This window comes from Salvelinus alpinus, chromosome 25 (genome assembly GCF_045679555.1).
Source record: "Salvelinus alpinus chromosome 25, SLU_Salpinus.1, whole genome shotgun sequence".
NCBI lineage: Eukaryota > Metazoa > Chordata > Actinopteri > Salmoniformes > Salmonidae > Salvelinus > Salvelinus alpinus.
In genome coordinates this window covers 44,814,814-44,834,306 of record NC_092110.1, presented here as the reverse complement: position 1 = coordinate 44,834,306, position 19,493 = coordinate 44,814,814, and the positions used below count along the sequence as shown (strand labels likewise).

The 19,493-nt window shown below is 48.4% G+C and overlaps 1 protein-coding gene across 1 annotated transcript in view; it reads right to left on the bottom strand.

The window, feature by feature from the left end:
- LOC139553117 (fibroblast growth factor receptor 3-like) overlaps positions 1 to 19,493 on the bottom strand; it is an 80,423-nt gene that overhangs the window by 22,795 nt on the left and 38,135 nt on the right. The window contains exons 2-3 of the mRNA XM_071365071.1: positions 18,986 to 19,109; positions 15,142 to 15,332 (exon numbers count right to left, since the gene is read on the bottom strand). Coding sequence (XP_071221172.1) covers positions 15,142 to 15,332; positions 18,986 to 19,109 — 315 coding nt within the window. The remainder of the gene's footprint in view (positions 1 to 15,141; positions 15,333 to 18,985; positions 19,110 to 19,493) is intronic.

The window sequence follows — 19,493 nt, the reverse complement described above, 5'->3', positions numbered from 1 at the left end:
GTATCTTTTGAACTAAGACCCAAGGCCATATGATCAGCACCATGGTATCTTTTGAACAAGGACCCAAGGCCATATGATCAGCACCATGGTATCTTTTGAACTAGGACCCTAGGCCATATGATCAGCACCATGGTATCTTTTGAACTAGGACCCAAGGCCATATAATCAGCACCATGGTATCTTTTGAACTAGGACCCTAGGCCATATGATCAGCACCATGGTATCTTTTGAACTAGGACCCTAGGCCATATGATCAGCACCATGGTATCTTTTGAACTAGGACCCTAGGCCATATGATCAGCACCATGGTATCTTTTGAACTAGGACCCTAGGCCATATGATCAGCACCATGGTATCTTTTGAACTAGGACCCAAGGCCATATGATCAGCACTATGGTATCTTTTGAACTAGGACCCTAGGCCATATGATCAGCACTATGGTATCTTTTGAACTAGGACCCAAGGCCATATGATCAGCACCATGGTATCTTTTGAACTAGGACCCTAGGCCATATGATCAGCACTATGGTATCTTTTGAACTAGGACCCAAGGCCATATGATCAGCACCATGGTATCTTTTGAACTAAGACCCAAGGCCATATGATCAGCACCATGGTATCTTTTGAACTAAGACCCAAGGCCATATGATCAGCACCATGGTATCTTTTGAACTAGGACCCACGGCCATATGATCAGCACCATGGTATCTTTTGAACTAAGACCCAAGGCCATATGATCAGCACCATGGTATCTTTTGAACTAGGACCCAAGGCCATATGATCAGCACCATGGTATCTTTTGAACTAGGACCCAAGGCCATATGATCAGCACCATGGTATCTTTTGAACTAGGACCCTAGGCCATATGATCAGCACTATGGTATCTTTTGAACTAGGACCCTAGGCCATATGATCAGCACTATGGTATCTTTTGAACTATGACCCACGGCCATAAAATCAGCACCATGGTATCTTTTGAACTAAGACCCAAGGCCATATGATCAGCACCATGGTATATTTTGAACTAGGACCCTAGGCCATATGATCAGCACCATGGTATCTTTTGAACTAGGACCCTAGGCCATATGATCAGCACTATGGTATCTTTTGAACAAGGACCGAAGGCCATATAATCAGCACCATGGTATCTTTTGAACTAAGACCCAAGGCCATATGATCAGCACCATGGTATCTTTTGAACTAGGACCCTAGGCCATATGATCAGCACTATGGTATCTTTTGAACTAGGACCCTAGGCCATATGATCAGCACTATGGTATCTTTTGAACTAGGACCCTAGGCCATATGATCAGCACCATGGTATCTTTTGAACTAGGACCCAAGGCCATATGATCAGCACTATGGTATCTTTTGAACTAGGACCCTAGGCCATATGATCAGCACCATGGTATCTTTTGAACTAGGACCCAAGGCCATATAATCAGCACCATGGTATCTTTTGAACTAGGACCCAAGGCCATATGATCAGCACCATGGTATCTTTTGAACAAGGACCCAAGGCCATATGATCAGCATTATGGTATCTTTTGAACTAGAACCGAAGGCCATATAATCAGCACCATGGTATCTTTTGAACTAAGACCCAAGGCCATATGATCAGCACCATGGTATCTTTTGAACTAGGACCCTAGGCCATATGATCAGCACTATGGTATCTTTTGAACTAGGACCCTAGGCCATATGATCAGCACCATGGTATCTTTTGAACTAGGACCCTAGGCCATATGATCAGCACTATGGTATCTTTTGAACTAGGACCCAAGGCCATATGATCAGCACCATGGTATCTTTTGAACTAGGACCCTAGGCCATATGATCAGCACTATGGTATCTTTTGAACTAGGACCCTAGGCCATATGATCAGCACTATGGTATCTTTTGAACTAGGACCCACGGCCATAAAATCAGCACCATGGTATCTTTTGAACTAAGACCCAAGGCCATATGATCAGCACCATGGTATATTTTGAACTAGGACCCTAGGCCATATGATCAGCACCATGGTATCTTTTGAACTAGGACCCTAGGCCATATGATCAGCACTATGGTATCTTTTGAACAAGGACCGAAGGCCATATAATCAGCACCATGGTATCTTTTGAACTAAGACCCAAGGCCATATGATCAGCACCATGGTATCTTTTGAACTAGGACCCTAGGCCATATGATCAGCACTATGGTATCTTTTGAACTAGGACCCTAGGCCATATGATCAGCACTATGGTATCTTTTGAACTAGGACCCTAGGCCATATGATCAGCACCATGGTATCTTTTGAACTAGGACCCTAGGCCATATGATCAGCACCATGGTATCTTTTGAACTAGGACCCTAGGCCATATGATCAGCATTATGGTATCTTTTGAACTAGGACCCAAGGCCATATAATCAGCACCATGGTATCTTTTGAACTAAGACCCAAGGCCATATGATCAGCACCATGGTATCTTTTGAACAAGGACCCAAGGCCATATGATCAGCACCATGGTATCTTTTGAACTAGGACCCTAGGCCATATGATCAGCACCATGGTATCTTTTGAACTAGGACCCAAGGCCATATAATCAGCACCATGGTATCTTTTGAACTAGGACCCTAGGCCATATGATCAGCACCATGGTATCTTTTGAACTAGGACCCTAGGCCATATGATCAGCACCATGGTATCTTTTGAACTAGGACCCTAGGCCATATGATCAGCACCATGGTATCTTTTGAACTAGGACCCTAGGCCATATGATCAGCACCATGGTATCTTTTGAACTAGGACCCAAGGCCATATGATCAGCACTATGGTATCTTTTGAACTAGGACCCTAGGCCATATGATCAGCACTATGGTATCTTTTGAACTAGGACCCAAGGCCATATGATCAGCACCATGGTATCTTTTGAACTAGGACCCTAGGCCATATGATCAGCACTATGGTATCTTTTGAACTAGGACCCAAGGCCATATGATCAGCACCATGGTATCTTTTGAACTAAGACCCAAGGCCATATGATCAGCACCATGGTATCTTTTGAACTAAGACCCAAGGCCATATGATCAGCACCATGGTATCTTTTGAACTAGGACCCACGGCCATATGATCAGCACCATGGTATCTTTTGAACTAAGACCCAAGGCCATATGATCAGCACCATGGTATCTTTTGAACTAGGACCCAAGGCCATATGATCAGCACCATGGTATCTTTTGAACTAGGACCCAAGGCCATATGATCAGCACTATGGTATCTTTTGAACTAGGACCCTAGGCCATATGATCAGCACCATGGTATCTTTTGAACTAGGACCCAAGGCCATATTATCAGCACCATGGTATCTTTTGAACTAGGACCCAAGGCCATATGATCAGCACCATGGTATCTTTTGAACTAAGACCCAAGGCCATATGATCAGCACCATGGTATCTTTTGAACTAGGACCCAAGGCCATATGATCAGCACTATGGTATCTTTTGAACTAGGACCCTAGGCCATATGATCAGCACCATGGTATCTTTTGAACTAGGACCCAAGGCCATATTATCAGCACCATGGTATCTTTTGAACTAGGACCCAAGGCCATATGATCAGCACCATGGTATCTTTTGAACTAAGACCCAAGGCCATATGATCAGCACCATGGTATCTTTTGAACTAGGACCCAAGGCCATATGATCAGCACCATGGTATCTTTTGAACTAGGACCCAAGGCCATATGATCAGCACCTTGGTATCTTTTGAACTAAGACCCAAGGCCATATGATCAGCACCATGGTATCTTTTGAACTAGGACCCTAGGCCATATGATCAGCAGCATGGTATCTGTAAAAACACACTGCTGTAAAGTTGAGGATAGGAAACCCCATGGGTGTATTTCAATAGAGGATAGGAAAGAGAAGGAGGGAGAAGGGGAGGAGGGAGAGGAGGGAGAGGGAGAGGAGGAAGAGGAGAGAGAAGACATGAGGGGGAGGAGGGAGAGGAGAGGAGGAGGTAGAGGAGGGAGATGGAGAAGGGAGGAGAGAGAGGTAGAGGGAAGGAGTGTGAGGGAGAAGGGAGGAGAGAGAGGTAGAGGAGGGAGAGGGAGAAGGGAGGAGAGAGAGGTAGAGGAGGGAGAGGGAGAATGGAGGAGAGAGAGGTAGAGGGAAGGAGTGTGAGGTAAATGGATGAGACACTAACTATCTCAGTGTAACGGGGCTGAATTCAACCAAACCCGCAGTGCAGAATTTACACAGTAGCTTTTTTTCCAATGTTCAAATGAACTCTCAGATTGGTTTTGGGTAATGTATAAAAACCTACAACTACTACCAGGGCGACCCCTCTCACAGGTATGCTTTCACTTTTCACAATTAGTGTGTGGGCACAGGATGAATATTGTAAAGAAAGACACAGTGTAAACATTGCTAGGGAGGGTTAGGATGAATCCCAGCCTAACTCAGTGTGGGGCGATTCTCTATCTTAGACCTGCTAGATCAGAGTGGGGTTTGTCCTCATCAGTGAACCAGCATGGAGGAGAGACAAACCAAGAGCCAGGGAGAGACAGACAAGAGAGACAGACATGTAGGGACAGACAAGGAAAGACAGACAGTTAGAGACAGACAGGGGAGACAGAAAGGGAGAAACAGACAGGGGAGACACAGGCAGAGATATAGAGGGAGAGACAGACAGGGGGAGACAGACAGGGAGAGACAGACAGGGGGAGACAGACAGGGAGAGACAGACAGGGAGAGACAGACAGGGGGAGACAGACAGGGAGAGACAGACAGGGGGAGAGAGACAGTGAGAGACAGACAGGGGAGACACAGGGAGAGAGACAGGGGGAGAGACAGACAGGGGGAGACAGACAGGGAGAGACAGACAGGGAGAGACAGACAGGGGGAGACAGACAGGGAGAGACAGACAGGGGGAGAGAGACAGGGAGAGACAGACAGGGGAGACAGACAGGGGAGACACAGGGAGAGAGACAGGGAGAGACAGACAGGGGAGACAGACAGGGGAGACACAGGCAGAGATAGACAGGGTAGACAGACAGGGAGAGATATAGAGGGAGAGACAGTCAGGAGGAGACAGTCAGGAGGAGACAGACAGGTGGAGACAGACAGGTAGAGACAGACAGGGAGAAAAAGACAGGGAGAAAAATACAGGGGCTGACAGACAGGGAGAGATATAGACAGGGGAGAGAGACAGGGAGAGACAGAGGGAGACATGGCGAGACAGAGGGACACAAGGAGTGACAGAGGGAGACAGGGAGAGATAGGGAAAGACAGAGGGAGACAGGGAGAGACAGAGGGAGACAGGGAGAGAGATAGAGGGGGATAGGGAGAGATAGAGGGAGACAGGGAGAGACAGGGAGAGACAGAGGGAGACAGGGAGAGACAGAGGGAGACAGAGGGAGACAGGGAGAGATAAAGGGGGACAGGGAGAGATAGAGGGAGACAGGGAGAGACAGGGAGAGACAGAGGGAGACAGAGGGAGACAGGGAGAGATAGAGGGGGACAGGGAGAGACAGGGAAAGACAGGGAGAGACAGGGAGAGATAGAGGGGGACAGGGGGAGACAGGAAGAGACAGAGGGAGACAGGGAGAGATAGAGGGGGACAGGGAGAGACAGGGAAAGACAGAGGGAGACAGGGAGAGACAGAGGGAGACAGGGAGAGATAGAGGGGGACAGGGAGAGACAGGGAAAGACAGAGGGAGACAGGGAAAGATAGAGGGAGACAGGAAGAGACAGAGGGAGACAGGGAGAGATAGAGGGGGACAGGGAGAGACAGAGGGAGACAGGGAAAGAAGGGGGGAGACAGGGAGGGTTGTTACAACAGGTGACAGCTTGGAGCGCCAGGTGGTCGTAGTGATAGTGAGTTTACCTGGTTTACCTGGTCTGTGTATTTTAAGCCAGGTGTTTTCTGACTTTCCTACAAAGTTAGATGCTCGACACCAGTACTTCCCGGCATCAGCTTCTCTCACATTCAACACATTCAGTTTAACATCAACCTCCGTTCTCCTGCTCACTAGACTCTGGAGAGAAGGGGGTTAAAACCATGAAGTTAGATGTAATAGGATCTCTGTGGTTAAAACACTGGAAATTACACACATATGCACACACACACACAGGCACACACACACACACCCCAGCATTACTGGTGACAAAATAAATTGTTGATGAATAATTTAACACATAGTACATGAGAAAACAGATTATAGATTATAGTTGACTAAAACATATCATGTATTCATAATATTTTTTTTACCTTTATTTAACTAGGCAGGTCAGTTAAGAACAAATTCTTATTTTCAATGACGGCTTAGGAACAGTGGGTTAACTGCCTTGTTCAGGGGCAGAGCGACAGATTTTTACCTTGTCAGCTCGGGGATTCGATCTTGCAACCTTTTGGTTACTAGGCCAACGACTAAAACATTTCATGTATTCATGATATTATAGTTGATAAAACACATAATGTATTAATATATTATAGTTGATAACCTGTTCACCGGACATGCTACCTGTCCCAGACCTGCTGTTTTCAACTCTCTAGAGACCGCAGGAGTGGTAGAGATACTCTGAATGATCGGCTATGAAAAGCCAACTGACATTTACTCCTGAGGTGCTGACCTGTTGCACCCTCTACAACCACTGTGATTATTAATATTTGACCCTGCTGGTCATTTATGAACATCTTGGCCATGATCTGTTATAATCTCCACCCGGCACAGCCAGAAGAGGACTGGCCACCCCTCATAGCCTGGTTCCTCTCTAGGTTTCTTCCTAGGTTCCTGCCTTTCTAGGGAGTTTTTCCCAGCCACCGTGCTTCTACACCTGCATTGCTTGCTGTTTGGTGTTTTAGGCTGGGTTTCTGTGCAGCACATTGAGACATCAGCTGATGTAAGAAGGGCTTTATAAATACATTTGATTTGATTGATAAAAGACCATGTATTTATAATATTATAGTTGATAAAATACATCGTATTCATAATATTATAGTTGATTAAAATACATAATGTATTAATAGATTATAGTTAGTTAAAACATATAATGTATTCATAACAGTATAGTTGATTCATTAAAACCATGGCTGCTTCTAACCTATTCATGGGTCAGACATCAGCATTTTAGGCTTTCATACAGATAGCCTTTCACATAATAGTTTTCATTTTTTTTCATTTCTTAAAAACATCCCACATTTTTTTCAATTGAAAGCTGCTCTGCCACCACCACTCCACACCTCTCCACATCCTCTCTCTCTTCCTCCTCCTCCTCCTCTCTCTCTCTCTCCTACTCCTCCTCATCTCTCTCTCTCTCTCTCTTCCTCCTCTTCCTCCCTCTCTCTTTCTCTCCTTTCCCTCTCTCTCTCTCCTACTCCTCCTCATCTCTCTCTCTCTCTCCTCTCCCTCTCTCTCTCTCCTACTCCTCCTCATCTCTCTCTCTCTCCCTCCTCCTCCTCCCTCTCTCTTTCTCTCCTCTCCCTCTCTCTCTCTCCTACTCCTCCTCATCTCTCTCTCTCTCTCCCTCCTCCTCCTCCCTCTCTCTCTCTTTCTCTCCCTCTCTCTCTCTTCCTCCTCCTCCTCCTCTCTCTCTCTCTCTCTCTCTCTTCCTCCTCCTCTCCCTCTCTCTTTCTCTCCTCTCCCTCTCTCTCTCTTCCTCCTCCTCCTCCCCTCTCTCTCTCTTCCTCCTCCTCTCTCTTTCTCTCTTCCTTCCTGCCCTCTCTCATCTTCCTCCTCCTCCCTCTCTCTTTCTCTCCTCTCCTTCTCTCCTTCTCTCTCTCTCTCTCTCTCTTTCTCTCCTCCTCCTCCCTCTCTCTCTCTCCCTCTCTCTCTCTCTCTCTGCTGACTGCCCTTCCCCTCATTATTTAGCTCAGTTTTTCCATGATAGCATTTTCGGGTGCCTCTTCCCTCTCTCTACGACGCGACGCAGCACATCAGAGTCTGGGTGGTTAAACACTGTCTCTCTGCCTGTCTGCCACCACCACATCAGTTAACACTCTAACTCTCTCCTCTATCTCTCTCTCTCTCTCACTTTCTCTCTCCTCCATCTCTCTCTCGCTTTCTCTCTATTGCTCTCCATCTCTCTCTCCTCACTCTCGGTCTCTCCCTCTCTCTTTCTCTCTCTCTACTCTCCTCCGTCTCGCTGCTTGCCTGCCGCCACCACACCAGTTCCCTTTAGTCCAAACCAGATGTTTGTTTTATTCCTTCGATGCAGAAAAAGACGAGAATGAGAAAGCAAGATTCTTGATTTCTCTGGAAGTCTCTTTCTCTGAGCTCAATAAAATAGTTTTTTAAAACTCTCTGGTGAGAAGGAAGGGTGTTGTCCCTCGAGACTGCTCTGTTGCAGAACACTACAGTTATAGAACTCTGATACAAACACCAAATGACTTCTGTTATAATAATATCAACACCAAACTATCTAGAAGACTAGAGAGAGAACACCCAACTAGTCATTCTGAAGCTAGCGTAATCTTAGTACTGTATGTAGACCTCCCATTCAGCCTCATCATAGACCTCCCATTCAGACTCATCCTAGACCTCCCATTCAGACTCATCATAGACCTCCCATTCAGACTCATCATAGACCTCCCATTCAGACTCATCATAGACCTCCCATTCAGACTCATCATAGACCTCCCATTCAGACTCATCATAGACCTCCCATTCAGACTCATCATAGACCTCCCATTCAGACTCATCCTTGACCTCCCATTCAGACTCATCCTAGACCTTCCCTTAAGACTCATCCTAGACCTCCCCTTCAGACTCATCCTAGACCGCCCATTCAGACTCATCCTAGACCGCCCATTCAGACTCATCCTAGACCTCCCCTTCAGACTCATCCTAGACCTCTTATTCAGACTCATCCTAGACCTCTCATTCAGACTCATCCTAGACCTCCCATTCAGACTCATCCTAGAACTCCCCTTCAGATTCATCCTAGACCTCTCCTTCAGACTCATCCTAGACGTTCCCTTCAGACTCATCCTAGACCTCCCCTTCAGACTCATCCTAGACCTCCCCTTCAGACTCATCATAGACCTCTCATTCAGACTCATCCTAGACCTTCCCTTCAGACTCATCATAGACCTCCCATTCAGACTCATCCTAGACCTCCCATTCAGACTCATCATAGACCTCTCATTCAGACTCATCCTAGACCTCTCATTCAGACTCATCCTAGACCTCCCCTTCAGACTCATCATAGACCTCTCATTCAGACTCATCCTAGACCTTCCCTTCAGACTCATCCCAGACCTCCCCTTCAGACTCATCATAGACCTCTCATTCGTTCCAAGATGGCGTAGCAGTGTAGACGTGTTTGTTTAGCCCTCTCGTGTACGTTTGTATTTTTTTCGTATTTCTTGTATATATAAAAAAAAAAAAATCTATCTCTTTTTGATTTTTAATTCGATTATACCTTCCGGTAACCTACCTCACCCAATGTGACACGGAATCGCTATTATTTTCAACTTTGGAACACATTCAAGAACCCCCAGTAGCTAACCAGCTAATCAGCTACAAGCTACTTAGCCATTTTTAGCCGCTGCTAGCAGCTTTTACCTTCTGCACAGACACCAGCCCTGTTATTAGCCTGGATATTACTCACCAATTTACCAGCATCGGACTGTCTCTCGACAACAACGCCGGATTCCTGCCGTAATCCCTGAGCCACTATTTCTGATCCTCACAGCTAGCTTGCAGCTAGCGCAGCTAGCGCCACTGCCACGAAGCTAGCACCAGTTAGCAAACACAATTCTACAATCACAACCTCTCTTTTGCCATCGCCATCCGGCTTGGATTCTCTGTCGACACGACCACGACCCCTCCGTCTGAGCAGACCACCCCCCGGGCTACTAACTTTAAACGTTGCGTGCTAGCTTAGTGGCGGCTTCCCTGCTCCATCTACGGCTGCCCCCTGGACACTATGATCACTTGGCTACATAGCTGATGCCTGCCGGACTGTCCATTAATTCACGGTACTCCATTCTGTTTATTTGTGTTTTATCTGTCGGCTCTGTGTTTTAACTCAGGCTCTGTGTGTAGTCAATCCGACCCTCTCTGCCTAGTCGTCGCCATTTTTACCTGCTGTTGCTGTGTTAGCTGACTAGCTGCTGTTATCTCACCTGTTGTTTTAGCTAGCTCTCCCAATCAAGACCTGCAATCACTTTATGCCTTACTGTATGTCTCTCTCAAATATCAATATGCCTTGTATACTGTTGTTCAGGCTAGTTATCATTGTTTTGGTTTGCAATGGACCCCGTAGTTCCACTCTCCGTACCTCTGATACCTCCTTTGTCCCACCTCCCACACATGCGGTGACCTCACCCATTGAGACCAGCATCTCCAGAGATACAACCTCTCTTATCATCACCCAGTGCCTGGGCTTGCCTCCGCTGTACCCGTGCCCCACCATACCCCTGTCTGCACATTATGCCCAGAATCTATTCTACCACGGCCATAAATCTGCTCCTTTTATTCCTTGTCCCCAACGCTCTAGGCGACCAGTTTTGATAGCCTTTAGCCGCACCCTCATCCTACTACTCCTCTGTTCCTCGGGTGATGTGGAGGCAAACCCAGGCCCTGCATGTCCCCAGGCACCCTCATTTGTTGACTTCTGTGATCGAAAAAGCCTTGGCCTCATGCATGTCAACATCAGAAGCCTCCTCCCTAAGTTTGTCTTACTCACCGCTTTAGCACACTCTGCCAACCCTGATGTCCTTGCCGTGTCTGAATCCTGGCTTAGGAAGGCCACCAAAAATTCTGAGATTTCCATACCCAACTATAACACTTTCCGTCAAGATAGGCAGTTCTAAGGGGGAGGAAATGCAATCTACTGCAGAGATAGCCTGCAAAGTTCTGTCATACTTTCCAGGTCTATGCCCAAACAGTTCGATCTTCTAATTTTAAAAATTAATCTCTCCAGAAATAAGTCTCTCACTGTTGCCGCCTGCTACCGACCCCCCTCAGCTCCCAGCTGTGCCCTGGACACCATCTGTGAATTGATCGCTCCCCATCTAGCTTCAGAGTTTGTTCTGTTAGGTGACCTAAACTGGGATATGCTTAACACCCCGGCAGTCCTACAATCTAAGCTAGATGCCCTCAATCTCACACAAATCATCAAGGAACCCACCAGGTACAACCCTAAATCCGTAAACATGGGCACCCTAATAGACATTATCCTGACCAACTTGCCCTCCAAATACACCTCTGCTGTCTTCAATCAAGATCTCAGCGATCACTGCCTCATTGCCTGTATCCGCTACGGGTCCGCGGTCAAACGACCACCCCTCATCACTGTCAAACGCTCCCTAAAACACTTCTGCGAGCAGGCCTTTCTAATCGATCTGGCCCGGGTACCCTGGAAGGATATTGACCTCATCCCGTCAGTTGAGGATGCCTGGTCATTCTTTAAAAGTTACTTCCTCACCATATTAGACAAGCATGCTCCGTTCAAAAAATGCAGAACTAAGAACAGATATAGCCCTTGGTTCACTCCAGACCTGACTGCCCTCGACCAGCACAAAAACATCCTGTGGCGAACTGCAATAGCATCGAAGAGCCCCCGCGATATGCAACTGTTCAGGGAACAGTACACGCAGTCAGTCAGGAAAGCAAAGGCCAGCTTTTTCAAGCAGAAATTTGCATCCTGTAGCTCTAACTCCAAAAAGTTCTGGGATACTGTAAAGTCCATGGAGAACAAGAGCACCTCCTCCCAGCTGCCCACTGCACTGAGGCTAGGTAACACGGTCACCACCGATAAATCCGTGATAATCGAAAACTTCAACAAGCATTTCTCAATGGCTGGCCTTCCTCCTGGCGACTCCAACCTTGGCCAACAGCCCCGCCCCCCCCGCTGCTACTCGCCCAAGCCTCCCCAGCTTCTCCTTTACCCAAATCCAGATAGCAGATGTTCTGAAAGAGCTGGAAAACCTGGACCCATACAAATCAGCTGGGCTTGACAATCTGGACCCCCTATTTCTGAAACTGTCCGCCGCCATTGTCGCACCCCCTATTACCAGCCTGTTCAACCTCTCCTTCGTATCATCTGAGATCCCCAAGGATTGGAAAGCTGCCGCGGTCATCCCCCTCTTCAAAGGGGGAGACACCCTGGACCCAAACTGTTACAGACCTATATCCATCCTGCCCTGCCTATCTAAGGTCTTCGAAAGCCAAGTCAACAAACAGATCACTGACCATCTCGAATCCCACCGTACCTTCTCCGCTGTACAATCCGGTTTCCGAGCCGGTCACGGGTGCACCTCAGCCACGCTCAAGGTACTAAACGATATCATAACCGGCATCGATAAAAGACAGTACTATGCAGCCGTCTTCATCGACCTGGCCAAGGCTTTCGACTCTGTCAATCACCATATTCTTATCGGCAGACTCAGTAGCCTCGGTTTTTCTAATGACTGCCTTGCCTGGTTCACCAACTACTTTGCAGACAGAGTTCAGTGTGTCAAATCGGAGGGCATGTTGTCCGGTCCTCTGGCAGTCTCTATGGGGGTACCACAGGGTTCAATTCTCGGGCCGACTCTTTTCTCTGTATATATCAATGATGTTGCTCTTGCTGCGGGCGATTCCCTGATCCACCTCTACGCAGACGACACCATTCTGTATACTTCTGGCCCTTCCTTGGACACTGTGCTATCTAATCTCCAAACGAGCTTCAATGCCATACAACACTCCTTCCGTGGCCTCCAACTGCTCTTAAACGCTAGTAAAACCAAATGCATGCTTTTCAACCGTTCGCTGCCTGCACCCGCACGCCCGACTAGCATCACCACCCTGGACGGTTCCGACCTAGAATATGTGGACATCTATAAGTACCTAGGTGTCTGGCTAGACTGCAAACTCTCCTTCCAGACTCATATCAAACATCTCCAATCCAAAATCAAATCTAGAGTCGGCTTTCTATTTCGCAACAAAGCCTCCTTCACTCACGCCGCCAAACTTACCCTAGTAAAACTGACTATCCTACCGATCCTCGACTTCGGCGATGTCATCTACAAAATAGCTTCCAATACTCTACTCAGCAAACTGGATGCAGTTTATCACAGTGCCATCCATTTTGTTACTAAAGCACCTTATACGACCCACCACTGCGACCTGTATGCCCTAGTCGGCTGGCCCTCGCTACATGTTCGTCGTCAGACCCACTGGCTCCAGGTCATCTACAAGGCTATGCTAGGTAAAGTGCCGCCTTATCTCAGTTCACTGGTCACGATGGCTACACCCACCCGTAGCACGCGCTCCAGCAGGTGTATCTCACTGATCATCCCTAAAGCCAAAACCTCATTTGGACGCCTTTCCTTCCAGTTCTCTGCTGCCTGCGACTGGAACGAATTGCAAAAATCTCTGAAGTTGGAGACTTTTATCTCCCTCAACAACTTTAAACATCTGCTATCCGAGCAGCTAACCGATCGCTGCAGCTGTACATAGTCCATCGGTATATAGCCCACCCAATTTACCTACCTCACCCCCCATACTGCTTTTATTTATTTACTTTTCTGCTCTTTTGCACACCAGTATCTCTACTTGCACATGATCATCTGATGATTTATCACTCCAGTGTTAATCTGCTAAATTGTAATTATTCGATTTATTGCCTACCTCCTCATGCCTTTTGCACACATTGTATATAGATTCTCTTTTTTCTACCATGTTATTGACTTGTTTATTGTCTACTCCATGTGTAACTCTGTGTTGTTGTCTGTTCACACTGCTATGCTTTATCTTGGCCAGGTCGCAGTTGCAAATGAGAACTTGTTCTCAACTAGCCTACCTGGTTAAATAAAGGTGAAAAAAAAAAAGTCAGACTCATCATAGACCTCTCATTCAGACTCATCATAGACCTCTCATTCAGACTCATCATAGACCTCCCCTTCAGACTCATCCTAGACCTCTCCTTCAGACTCATCCTAGACCTCCCCTTCAGACTCATCCTAGACCTCCCCTTCAGACTCATCATAGACCTCCCCTTCAGACTCATCCTAGACCTCCCCTTCAGACTCATCCTAGACCTCCCCTTCAGACTCATCCTAGACCTCCCCTTCAGACTCATCATAGACCTCTCATTCAGACTCATCATAGACCTTCCCTTCAGACTCATCCTAGACCACCCATTCAGACTCATCCTTGACCTCCCATTCAGACTCATCCTAGACCTCCCATTCAGCCTGAAGGGGAGGTCTAGGGGTGTCTACATACAGGACTAGGGTGAGGCTAAAGGGGAGGTCTAGGGGTGTCTACATACAGGACTAGGGTGAGGCTAAAGGGGAGGTCTAGGGGTGTCTACATACAGGACTAGGGTGAGGCTAAAGGGGAGGTCTAGGGGTGTCTACATACAGGACTAGGGTGAGGCTAAAGGGGAGGTCTAGGGGTGTCTACATACAGGACTAGGGTGAGGCTAAAGGGGAGGTCTAGGGGTGTCTACATACAGGACTAGGGTGAGGCTAAAGGGGAGGTCTAGGGGTGTCTACATACAAGACTAGGGTGAGGCTAAAGGGGAGGTCTAGGGGTGTCTACATACAGGACCAGGGTGAGGCTAAAGGGGAGGTCTAGGGGTGTCTACATACAGGACTAGGGTGAGGCTAAAGGGGAGGTCTAGGGGTGTCTACATACAGGACTAGGGTGAGGCTGAAGGGGAGGTCTAGGGGTGTCTACATACAGGACTAGGGTGAGGCTAAAGGGGAGGTCTAGGGGTGTCTACATACAGGACTAGGGTGAGGCTAAAGGGGAGGTCTAGGGGTGTCTACATACAGGACTAGGGTGAGGCTAAAGGGGAGGTCTAGGGGTGTCTACATACAGGACTAGGGTGAGGCTAAAGGGGAGGTCTAGGGGTGTCTACATACAGGACTAGGGTGAGGCTAAAGGGGAGGTCTAGGGGTGTCTACATACAGGACTAGGGTGAGGCTAAAGGGGAAGTCTAGGGGTGTCTACATACAGGACTAGGGTGAGGCTAAAGGGGAAGTCTAGGGGTGTCTACATACAGGACTAGGAGAACTCCATGTTTCCATTGTTTCCTCACTGCTAATACTGACTGGACTCCTACTGTGTGATGGGTGGATAGTGGTAGAGCCTCTTTCCTTATTGGTCTAAGTAACCAAGAAAAATATATGATTGGTCCAGCAGACCATTAAGCCCCACCCACCTTGAGTATGTTGACGTATGGGACACCGTCGGGGCCGTATCGAGAGCCGTTCACCTCGATGTGTTTAAGCCACTGGATATGAGGCTGGGCATCGCTGTACACTTTACAGTGGAATTCCACATCACTGCCCAGATCCACTGTCTGATTGGCTGGAAGACCCGCCTGGAGGATGGGCCTGTGAGGGGAGCGCTCTGGTTGGGCCAGGGAAGGGAAAGCGGCAGGAGGTTTATTGGTAAACAAAACACACAGAGTATAATGAACTCACCTCAATCACATTGATGATTGATAGCATGTGACAATATAAAGTAATGTAAATTCATCCAATCCAGTTGTCCGTCATATAGTGCTCCCAGACCACCTTGCCTAGCATGTCTAACTGGTAGCTGTGGTGGTGTCTTACCTAGCATGTCTAGCTGGTAGCTGTGGTGGTGTCTTACCTAGCATGTCTAACTGGTAGCTGTGGTGGTGTCTTACCTAGCACGTCTAGCTGGAAGGTGTGGTGATGTCTTACCTAGCACATCTAGCTGGTAGCTGTGGTGATGTCTTACCTAGCATGTCTAGCTGTGGTGGTGTCTTACCTAGCACGTCTAACTGGTAGCTGTGGTGGTGTCTTACCTAGCATGTCTAGCTGGTAGCTGTGGTGGTGTCTTACCTAGCATGTCTAGCTGGTAGCTGTGGTGGTGTCTTACCTAGCACGTCTAGCTGGTAGCTGTGGTGGTGTCTTACCTAGCATGTCTAACTGGTAGCTGTGGTGGTGTCTTACCTAGCATGTCTAACTGGTAGCTGTGGTGGTGTCTTACCTAGCACGTCTAGCTGGTAGCTGTGGTGGTGTCTTACCTAGCACGTCTAGCTGGTAGCTGTGGTAATGTCTTACCTAGCACGTCTAGCTGGTAGCTGTGGTGGTGTCTTATCTAGCACGTCTAGCTGGTAGCTGTGGTGGTGTCTTACTTAGCACGTCTAGCTGGTAGCTGTGGTGATGTCTTACCTAGCACGTCTAGCTGGTAGCTGTGGTGGTGTCTTACCTAGCATGTCTAACTGGTAGCTGTGGTGATGTCTTACCTAGCATGTCTAGCTGTGGTGGTGTCTTACCTAGCACGTCTAACTGGTAGCTGTGGTGGTGTCTTACCTAGCATGTCTAGCTGGTAGCTGTGGTGGTGTCTTACCTAGCATGTCTAGCTGGTAGCTGTGGTGGTGTCTTACCTAGCACGTCTAGCTGGTAGCTGTGGTGGTGTCTTACCTAGCATGTCTAACTGGTAGCTGTGGTGGTGTCTTACCTAGCATGTCTAACTGGTAGCTGTGGTGGTGTCTTACCTAGCACGTCTAGCTGGTAGCTGTGGTGGTGTCTTACCTAGCACGTCTAGCTGGTAGCTGTGGTAATGTCTTACCTAGCACGTCTAGCTGGTAGCTGTGGTGGTGTCTTACCTAGCACGTCTAGCTGGTAGCTGTGGTGGTGTCTTACTTAGCACGTCTAGCTGGTAGCTGTGGTGATGTCTTACCTAGCACGTCTAGCTGGTAGCTGTGGTGGTGTCTTACCTAGCATGTCTAACTGGTAGCTGTGGTGGTGTCTTACCTAGCACGTCTAGCTGGTAGCTGTGGTGGTGTCTTACCTAGCACGTCTAGCTGATAGCTGTGGTGGTGTCTTACCTAGCATGTCTAACTGGTAGCTGTGGTGGTGTCTTACCTAGCACATCGAACTGGTAGCTGTGGTGGTGTCTTACCTAGCACGTCTAACTGGTAGCTGTGGTGGTGTCTTACCTAGCATGTCTAGCTGGTAGCTGTGGTGATGTCTTACCTAGCATGGCTAGCTGTGGTGGTGTCTTACCTAGCACATCGAACTGGTAGCTGTGGTGATGTCTTACCTAGCACATCGAACTGGTAGCTGTGGTGGTGTCTTACCTAGCATGTCTACCTGGTAGCTGTGGTGATGTCTTACCTAGCATGTCTAACTGGTAGCTGTGGTGGTGTCTTACCTAGCACGTCTAACTGGTAGCTGTGGTGATGTCTTACCTAGCATGTCTAGCTGGTAGCTGTGGTGGTGTCTTACCTAGCATGTCTAACTGGTAGCTGTGGTGGTGTCTTACCTAGCACGTCTAGCTGGTAGCTGTGGTGGTGTCTTACCTAGCATGTCTAGCTGGTAGCTGTGGTGGTGTCTTACCTAGCACGTCTAACTGGTAGCTGTGGTGGTGTCTTACCTAGCACGTCTAGCTGGTAGCTGTGGTGGTGTCTTACCTAGCACGTCTAGCTGGTAGCTGTGGTGGTGTCTTACCTAGCACGTCTAGCTGGTAGCTGTGGTGGTGTCTTACCTAGCATGTCGAACTGGTAGCTGTGGTGGTGTCTTACCTAGCACGTCTAGCTGGTAGCTATGGTGGTGTCTTACCTAGCACGTCTAGCTGGTAGCTGTGGTGGTGTCTTACCTAGCACGTCTAGCTGGTAGCTGTGGTGGTGTCTTACCTAGCACGTCTAGCTGGTAGCTATGGTGGTGTCTTACCTAGCACGTCTAGCTGGTAGCTGTGGGTGATGGTGTCTTACCTAGCACGTCTAGCTGGTAGCTGTGGGTGATGGTGTCTTACCTAGCATGTCTAGCTGGAAGCTGTGGTGGTGTCTTACCTAGCATGTCTAGCTGGTAGCTGTGGTGGTGTCTTACCTAGCATGTCTAACTGGTAGCTGTGGTGGTGTCTTACCTAGCACGTCTAGCTGGTAGCTGTGGTGGTGTCTTACCTAGCATGTCTAGCTGGTAGCTGTGGTGATGTCTTACCTAGCATGTCTAGCTGGTAGCTGTGGTGGTGTCTTACCTAGCATGTCTAACTGGTAGCTGTGGTGGTGTCTTACCTAGCACGTCTAGCTGGTAGCTGTGGTGGTGTCTTACCTAGCATGTCTAGCTGGTAGCTGTGGTGGTGTCTTACCTAGCACGTCTAACTGGTAGCTGTGGTGGTGTCTTACCTAGCACGTCTAGCTGGTAGCTGTGGTGGTGTCTTACCTAGCACGTCTAGCTGGTAGCTGTGGTGGTGTCTTACCTAGCACGTCTAGCTGGTAGCTGTGGTGGTGTCTTACCTAGCATGTCGAACTGGTAGCTGTGGTGGTGTCTTACCTAGCACGTCTAGCTGGTAGCTGTGGTGGTGTCTTACCTAGCATGTCTAACTGGTAGCTGTGGTGATGTCTTACCTAGCATGTCTAGCTGGTAGCTGTGGTGGTGTCTTACCTAGCATGTCTAACTGGTAGCTGTGGTGGTGTCTTACCTAGCACGTCTAGCTGGTAGCTGTGGTGGTGTCTTACCTAGCATGTCTAACTGGTAGCTGTGGTGATGTCTTACCTAGCACGTCTAGCTGGTAGCTGTGGTGGTGTCTTACCTAGCACGTCTAGCTGGTAGCTGTGGTGGTGTCTTACCTAGCACGTCTAGCTGGTAGCTGTGGTGGTGTCTTACCTAGCACGTCTAGCTGGTAGCTGTGGTGGTGTCTTACCTAGCATGTCGAACTGGTAGCTGTGGTGGTGTCTTACCTAGCATGTCTAACTGGTAGGTGTGGTGATGTCTTACCTAGCACGTCTAGCTGGTAGCTGTGGTGGTGTCTTACCTAGCACGTCTAGCTGGTAGCTGTGGTGGTGTCTTACCTAGCACGTCTAGCTGGTAGCTATGGTGGTGTCTTACCTAGCACGTCTAGCTGGTAGCTGTGGGTGATGGTGTCTTACCTAGCACGTCTAGCTGGTAGCTGTGGGTGATGGTGTCTTACCTAGCACGTCTAGCTGGTAGCTGTGGGTGATGGTGTCTTACCTAGCACGTCTAGCTGGTAGCTGTGGGTGATGGTGTCTTACCTAGCATGTCTAGCTGGAAGCTGTGGTGGTGTCTTACCTAGCACGTCGAGCTGGTAGGTGTGGGTGATGGTGCCGTACTTGTTCTGTACAACACAGGTGTAGTTCCCACGGTCTGAAGGGACAGCACTCTCCATCACCAGACTCCACTGCTGGTGCCTTAGCTGAGGGGGAGAGAGGGGGTAAGGCAGGGAGGGAGGAGAGAGGGGGAAGCAGGAGGGGAGTATGGGCAGGGAGAGACAAGGAGAGAAGTAGGGAGGGGTAGAGACAGGTTTAGCATGAGAGTTCAACATAAGACTGGGGCCAAGTGACAAAGAGGAGAGACAGAGGTTTGTCAAACATGGCAAGGAGAAAAGAGAGAGGAGATGGGTGTTAGAGCTAATCTCTGGGAGTAGCTCTGAGCTAATCCCAGAGCTACGGTAATCGGGCTGGAATAAGGACCAGAGCTACGGTAATCGGGCTGGGATAAGGACCAGAGCTACGGTAATCGGGCTGGGATAAGGACCAGAGCTACGGTAATCGGGCTGGGATAAGGACCAGAGCTACGG